The sequence below is a fragment of the Mustelus asterias genome, chromosome 2 (assembly GCF_964213995.1).
Source record: "Mustelus asterias chromosome 2, sMusAst1.hap1.1, whole genome shotgun sequence".
Classification (NCBI taxonomy): domain Eukaryota; kingdom Metazoa; phylum Chordata; class Chondrichthyes; order Carcharhiniformes; family Triakidae; genus Mustelus; species Mustelus asterias.
In genome coordinates, this window is record NC_135802.1 from 72,699,966 (window position 1) to 72,708,554 (window position 8,589).

Below are 8,589 nucleotides of genomic sequence, written 5' to 3' on the forward strand. Positions count from 1 at the left end.
GGCTAATGGTAAGATACTTGGTAGTGTGGATGAACAGAGAGATCTCGGTGTCCATGTGCATAGATCCCTGAAAGTTGGCACCCAGGTTAATAGGGTTGTTAAGAAGGCGCACGGAGTGTTAGCTTTTATTGGTAGAGGGATTGAGTTTCGGAGCCAGGAGGTCATGTTGCAGCTGTACAAAACTCTGGTGCGGCCGCACTTGGAGTATTGCGTACAGTTCTGGTCACCGCATTATAGGAAGGATGTGGAAGCATTGGAAAGGGTGCAGAGGAGATTTACTAGGATGTTGCCTGGTATGGTGGGAAGGTCTTATGAGGAAAGGCTGAGGGACTTGAGGTTGTTTTCGTTAGAGAGAAGAAGGTTAAGAGGTGACTTAATAGAGGCATACAAGATGATCAGAGGATTAGATAGGGTGGATAGTGAGAGCCTTTTTCCGTGGATGGTGATAGCTAGCACGAGGGGACATAGCTTTAAATTGAGGGGTGATAGATATAGGACAGGTGTCAGAGGAAGGTTCTTCACTCAGAGAGTAGTAAGGGCGTGGAATGCCCTGCCTGCAGCAGTAGTGAACTCACCAACATTAAGGGCATTTAAATGGTCATTGGATAAACATATGGATGATATTGGAATAGTGTCGGTTAGATGGGCTTTAGATTGGTTTCACTGGTGGGCGCAACATCGAGGGCCGAAGAGCCTGTACTGCGCTGTAATGTTCTGTGTTCTATGTACTCCTGCATCTATTTTCTATGTTTCTATAAAGGGCACAGTGCCAGCCATTTTATAGAACTTCAGTAACTCAACATCTGTGAGTAGTGGAAAACAGATTTTATGTTCATTTGGCGTTAGATATGAACATTCCATCATGACTATGCTTTTTTATTAACAAGGGCATTCACAAGCTAATTTATCCTATTTAGGTTTGTTTTCCCCTTATTCTGCCCTCAGGTAGCGTACCCATACTTCATAAGACCCCCTATGTTATTAATTTCTTTATTCATTCTTGAACTGTGGTCACCATTGGCAAGGTCAGCATTTACTGCCCATCGCTAATTGCCCTTGATAAGGTGGTGGTGAGTCATCTCTTGAACCGCTGCAGCCCATGTGGTGCAGATAGACAGTGCTGTTAGATTAGGAATGCCAAGATTTTGACCCAAAAGGCTAATGAAGAGGAGATGCTCCAAAACAAGTCAAAAATGTTTCCTACTGTGACCGGGAGGTCTAAGAATGCTTCTTCAAGCCCCTCAATTAAAATTTGAATCTGTGAGATTCCAGGGTCCTCCCCTTCCCATCTAACATGACCCCAATTCTGCCCACCATCACACCATGGCTGAATGTGATGGTAAACGGCAGCAGAAACCTCCAGGCCTTGCAAATGATTTCCTGAAGCTAGACAGTTGGGCTGGCCATTAAAGAGAACCAAAACCTCCCACGGAGAGTCTTTGGACAAAGGCCAGGCTCTCTCCTCCTTCCTGCACGGGAATTACATTTCACCCTATGATTGATTTGCTGCTATAAACTGACAGACTCTAAGCTTAGCTGCACCAGATTGTATATCTACCTACCTACTCTACAAATATTGTAAATGAAGGGGAACATTTGCAAGGTTATGCATATATTGTATGCTAGTCGATCATATTTCTCAGTAAATGCTGCCTGAGGACCTAATTATATTTGTTCAAGATCTGTAATCTAGCTCCTGTAGTCACATGATGTACAATAAATTTGGTCTTGAACCAAATGCTACCTAAAACCCACTTATATATAAACAATTAATTATATTACAAGCAAAATGAAATGGCTACAAAACAATTAAAACTAGCACAAAACCGACTACAGAAATGCATAAAGAATATGGATCTATATCACACAGGACTCCTTCATAGATTGATAATAGACCTCACTGTAAACTATAGAAACTGTAAACAAATTAAATATTTTTCATTTTTTTGAGCTATGTTTTCAATTTGTAAAGCCCCTTCAGTATCCATCAGCCTTGTAGCTGAGGCTCTTTTCTCTAGAACAGAGAAGACTTAGAGGTGACTTCGTAGAAGTCTTTTAAATTATGTAAGTTAAATGTAGAGGAGATGTTTCCAGCATTATGACCTACATAGCGACCAATAACTTCTAAAAAGATGCTTGAATTCCCAATGAACAACTTTAAGGATCTGCACAACAAGCTTCCATTTTTAAGACTTTTACTGTAACAAAACTAAAAGCAACACTGACTAAACACTAATATTAACTAACACTCTAAACTACAGAAAACATAACCCTTATTAATGTTTTAATGGAACCGATTGCCCCTTGTCGCACATATTTATGTTGCAACGCATTTTCCATCGGATTGCAGTTTTTGTAGGAAGCATTCCAAAGCCACTCCCAGTTTCTAATGGGCTCAGGTCTTCCCATTTCGCCAACCTGTAACATCGAGTGACTCCCGAAAGGCATTTCTCTCAGTTTTTTGAGAATTTCCAAACCAACTACCAGCCGTAAAGTCCACTCTGGTGACTTGTCAGGTCAAATCTTTAGATCGCCACAGGATGTGCCTCTTTCATCACAGACCATCCTCCTTCCCACATGCTGCCTGTAGCTCACCAGGGACTTGCAGCTTTCTTCATTCTCTTGACCACACCAGCTACAGTCTTTTGTCTCTGGGGCCTCTCTCTATTTCTCTTACTTTCCAAAAAAGACCAAAGGTCTTTGCAAAGTTAGCCCAGCCACTCCTGGCTTTGTTTTCACCTTGCTCTCAGCAAGTCCCACCCTGGGCCTGTCTGTTCTCATGCTTGTTGGGCAAAAATCACATGTCCCTCTTCACTACTCCATTTTACCTTGAATTAAGGAGACAGTACAAAAGTAATCAATTTGTAAAACCTCATATTTGTAACATCGTCCCCTAAACGATGTAAATTATTACTTTGGTAATTTTCTCATCATCATTTGTCCTTCAGTATTAACAAAGACCATCTTCATTTGTCATCCAGGCATTGGGCTGTGTGAGTGCAAAGATGGCTAATTAATCCTATCTAAGCACAAGAAGTTCAAGTGCAGTGAGGACTGGACAGTGAGGCTAGCAGGTAGTTAGGGACATTATTTTCTTAGTTTTGACATGCTCTGTGCTTGTTTTGGGCTGACCACATTCTTTTCTCCTTGTATGCTGATGTGCCTTTGGCAGTTGCACTTCTCCAGGCTGAGTAGTCCTGGGCCCTTGCCCAGTTTAAGTTTAAATTCAGTGTCTACTATGATGCAATGCCAATTCTAAAGTCCTTGAGGGAGGCTTTGAGGGTATCCTTGAAGCATTTCCTCTGGCCGTCATGGGAGCGTGCTCCATTTTGCAGTTCACTGTAGAAGATTCGCTTTGGGAGTCAGTTGTCAGGCATTCTGGTGACATGTCCAGGCCATCAGAGCAGTTTTTGTTGTAACATTGTAAAGATGCTGACCATGCCAGTTCTCCCGAGGACACCTGTGTCTGAGATTTTGTCTTGCCACTTGATGGTGAGGAGTTTGCAGGGGCAGCAAAGGTGGTAGCGATTGATTTTCTTTGTGTGTCACTAGTAGACAGTCCAGGTCTCACTCAAGTAAAGAAGAGTGGAGAGGATGACAGCTTGGTAGACCTTGAGCTTGGTTTTTAGGTTCCCCCTTCTGCATTCCAATACTGAATAGCAAAGTCTCTCAAAGAACGCACTGGCCTTGGAAATTCTGGCATTGGTCTCATCATCAATATGAACACAGCATGCGAGCACTCCCTAAGTAGGTGAACTTGTCCACAACGGTCTTGTTCAGACTGTGGCCTGCATGCCATCATGCAACTGTCGAACTATTTGAATGAATTTGTCTGGGCACCCAAACTTGCTTCTAATCTTTCAGAGCCGTTCACGGCTGTCAGTGTCGAAGGCTTTGGTTAGATCGACAAAGGTGGCATTTAGGTCAGCATTTTGTACTTGGGACTTCTCCCGCAGTTGGCAAGCAGCAAACACCATGCCAGTCGTTCCTGTACCTTTTCTGAAACCATATTGGCTCTCCAGAAATGGACCTTGCTCGAGATGTAGTATGAGCCGGTTTAGAAGGACTCAGGCAAGGATCTTTCCAGGAATAGACAGGAGAGATATTCCTCTGTGATTGTCACAGAATTGCTGGTTGCCTTTGTGTTTGTAGATGTGAACAATTAAGGCATTTTTAAAGTCTTGTGGAAGGATCTCTTGCTCCCATATGGACTGGAGGAGTTGGGTGAGCTTTGAGCAGCTGTGATCCAGCATATTTATAGAGCACCACTGGAATTTGATTGGCTCCAGGGACTTTGCCACAGCTTTCCCTGTTTCAAGCAGTGTGGGTGGAGTGCCTAGAGCAGGGTTGATGTTGACTAGGGCAGCCTATTTATAGCTTTGTCATTGGTGTGGGATGGTCTGTTGAGAACGTTATGCTCAGCCTATCGCTCCAGGATCTGGGATTTCACTGTGCTAATCGCCTCAGACATTCCATGTGTTAGTGAGTTCCACATTCTCACAACTCTACTCAAGCATGTAAACGGATGCTGCATAAGTACATGAGAGATTAAGGAATAGAAAGAAATTTTGATAAGAGAAATTAAATAAAGTGGGAAAAGGTTCAGTGGAGTGTAAACACTGGCATAGACTTGTTGGGCTGAATGGCCTGCTCCTCTATTGTAAAATTGTATACAGTGCATTCCTGGCATGTTCTTGAATTTACTTAATTCAAAAGCCTGTGGGCTTCTTTATATTGAAACTAAACTTGATGCCTTGCGATTAGTTCAGAGATTGAGAATGGATTTATGACTTTTTCAAAAAACTATCTGGTTCATTTTACTGGTTAAAGTGCAACCTCTTGCAATAGTGGCGTGATGTTCAGTACGCATTTATTAATGGCAAATGACATCAGATTCAGCCCAATTATTTGTGAATCCAATCTACGTGTAGCTGCAAATTCTAAAACAGCCTCATACAATAGCAAATACTAAAAATCTGAAATAAAAGCAGCAAATAGTTGAAGTATCTAACAGGTCCATCTGTATTTCAAGCTATAGATTAATATTGTAATAAAGGGCATGCATCCAAAATCAGATGCTGACAGTGCTGCTTTGTATCTCCAATATTTTCCCATGGTTATTTTAGTCTGTAGATGGTGTTTTGAATTGGCAGACAGGAAAAATCTTAGCTTTTTTTTCAGTTTGCAGCAGATTTATTTGGCACAATGACCAAACATTCAGAAACAGTTAAAGTTTTCAAATCTTTTGTGTATCAGTACAGCATACCTCCACGGGCATAATGAATGTGAGGGAGTAACTTTTTTAAACAACAAATGGTTTGAACTAAACACAACGCATTTGCATTGAAAAGTGAGTTTAAAATATGATGTATACACAGTGTTCACTCTGGAACATGCTGGCTGCTAAATACCATACTGGTGTACCCAGAGATTGTTTCATCGAAGTTACAGCTAAGGCACATTATTGATAGAGGAAGCTATTAATCCGGGATAGTCAGCACGGATTTGTGAAGGGCAAGTCTTGCCTCACAAATGTGATAGAATATTTTGAGGAGGTAACTAAGTGTGTAGATGAAGGTAGTGCAGTTGATGTCATATACATGGATTTTAGTAAGGCATTTGATAAAGTCCCCCACGGTCGGCTTATGAAGAAAGTAAGGATGTGTGGGATAGAGGGAAGTTTGGCCGATTGGATAGGTAACTGGCTATCTAACAGAAGACAGAGGGTGGTGGTGGATGGAAAATGTTCGGACTGGAAACCGGTTACCAGCGGAGTGCCACAGGGATCAGTGCTTGGTCCTCTGCTATTTGTAATTTTTATAAATGACTTGGAGGAGGGGGCTGAAGGGTGGATCAGTAAATTTGCTGATGACACCAAGATTGGTGGAGTAGTGGATGAGGTGGAGGGCTGTTGTAGGCTGCAAAGAGATATAGATAGGATGCAGAGCTGGGCTGAAAAATGGCAAATGGAGTTTAACCCTGACAAATGCGAGCTGATTCATTTTGGTAGGACAAATTTAAATGTGGATTACAGGGTCAAAGGTAGGGTTCTGAAGAATGTGGAGGAACAGAGAGATCTTGGGGTTCTTATCCATAGATCTCTGAAGGTTGCCACTCAAGTGGATAGAGCCGTGAAGAAGGCCTATAGTGTGTTGGCGTTCATTAACAGGGGGTTTGAGTTTAAGAGCCGTGGGGTTATGCTGCAACTGTACAGGGCCTTGGTGAGACCACATTTGGAATATTGTGTGCAGTTCTGGTCACCTCACTACAAGAAGGATGTGGAGACACTGGAAAGAGTGCAAAGGAGATTTACCAGGATGCTGCCTGGTTTGGAGGGTAGGTCTTATGAGGAAAGGTTGAGGGAATTTGGGCTTTTCTCTTTGGAGCGGAGGAGGTTGAGAGGAGACTTGATAGAAGTTTATAAGATGATGAGGGGGATAGATAGAGTGAACGTTCAAAGACTATTTCCTCGGGTGAATGGAGCGGTAACTAGGGGGCATAACTATAGGGTTCATGGTGGGAGATATAGGAAGGATGTCCGAGGTAGGTTTTTTACTCAGAGAGTGGTTGGGGTGTGGAATGGTCTGCCTGCAGGGATAGTGGAGTCAGAAACTTTAGGAACATTTAAGAAGCTATTGGATAGGCACATGGAGTACTTCGGGATGATAGGGAGGAAATAGCTTGATCTGGGTTTCAGACAAAGCTCGGCACAACATTGTGGGCCGAAGGGCCTGTTCTGTGCTGTACTGTTCTATATGCAAAATGCTGGTATTAGGTTTGCAAATGTAAAAGATTCAACATTCCAGAATTAAAGTCCCTCGCCTTGATGAGCCCAAAATTTAAAAAAATATATTTCTTAAGTTTAAATTCAGTGTTGAAAAGCACACAATTTTCTTCAATTGGTCAAGTGTCATCACCAAAGTAGCGGAGGGGTTACCATATGTGAATAAGCAAGCAATGGACTAATAAAGCAATAACTATTAGTGTTTAACATAAGGTAGCTCTTAGCAATGCTGGGGGAAACTTTTGTAAAACATGTTGATTTTCCATTGTTTACAGCGGTGATAATTTGAGGCGTGAACTGGATCGAGAGAAGATAATGAAACGTCTTTTGATGACAGAACTGTGAAAGCGCAGCTTGGATCAGCTGGCGAGAACTGGACCAGGGCCTCTGTGTGCCTTTTGTCTGCTTACATTCCTTTCCTTGAATGTCAGACAAAGCAGCATCGATGTGTGCAGTGTGTTACACTTCATTGTAATTCATAAAAACGTGTTTATTTTTTATCATACAGAACTGGATGTTTACATTACTTTCCTGCTTTAATCAGGAAGGAGATGCTTTACAAGGGTCAACATAAACTCCGATACTGCCTCTGTAACGTGTGTCACCAATGCAAAAATGTGAAGGTTTGCTTTATTGAAACGGCCATTCACAACAAGTGCTGTACACAGCTTACTTTAATTGTAAGAAAACAAAGTCTGAGTCTGTATATATTTGCACTATGCTTTGGAGAATATTTTGATAGGACTATGGAAAACAGTCATTTTGTATAACCAGAGCTATTTCTGAGCCATTACATTTTGCTGGTCTGATTTTATTTGGAAGAGAGTAAACTTACAGTAGATCTATTAGTGTTAAAAGAAGATTTCTGCAGCCAACTTAATACAACTGGATGTAGGATTGCTGTACTCAAAATTTAAATTTGTTTTGAACAAAGTTGTTACATCCCCACAATAAGCTCCCAAAACCAGGTATATTTTAAATCGAGGCAAGAGCTTGACAAAATAATTGTGCCTAAGATATAATTCATAGAATCACAATGATACAGCACAGAATGAGACTTTTGGTCCATCCTGAAGATGAAAAAAAAATTCTTGGAGAAATTACCTGTAATGGGATTTGTTTTTAAGGAAAGGTGACAGAAGGCCTCGTATTCAGTTCAACCTATGGTATTTTCAAAAAACTTGGCGGGATTGAATCATGTGTTAATATTTTACTGTAAAACTAGACATTTTTGCCATGCAATAGATTTTTGTACAGTTCATGTACATCACTTTTACTGCTAATGTTCACCATTAGCATTGTGTAAAATTGTAGGCTATTGGCATGAAAATTATTAAAATTATATTTTTGGAAAACGAATCTAAAGTTTTTAAAATTAAATATCTGTCTTACTAACTTTCTATAGTGTTTCAAACAATAGCTTGAGGAAATTACGACTTTACTCTTGTTGATGCAAAACTGTTTAGTCTTACAGTAAGGCTCGTATGACTGCTTCAGTTTTCCAGCAATGTCTCCCATGGCAGATGACCTTGATAAACTTTTTCCACTCAAATTACAGCAACCAATTGGAAGAGCATCTGAGGAAGTTCCCAGCACTGTAGTAAGATAGTTTAATTTGTAATGTTAGATTATCCTCTTTCTCAAATGTATGGGGAAACATACTTCAGCATTAAGTGACTTGCACGTTGAGAGCAGTAGATCTCTTCAATGGCCCATTCATCATTTTCCAGAATGGTATCAACCATATCTTTTTGATGATGTCTACAATTACCAGTTAGCGATACTGATGCCAAAAATAATGAAAG

General features: G+C 41.0%; 1 protein-coding gene across 1 annotated transcript in view; it reads left to right on the forward strand.

Moving 5' to 3' along the window:
- Positions 1 to 8,135, forward strand: part of LOC144508802 (uncharacterized) — a 61,942-nt gene extending 53,807 nt beyond the window's left edge. Inside the window, exon 9 of the mRNA XM_078237071.1 lies at positions 7,060 to 8,135. Coding sequence (XP_078093197.1) covers positions 7,060 to 7,129 — 70 coding nt within the window. The 3' untranslated portion in view covers positions 7,130 to 8,135. The remainder of the gene's footprint in view (positions 1 to 7,059) is intronic.
- The last annotated feature ends 454 nt before the right edge of the window (positions 8,136 to 8,589 follow it).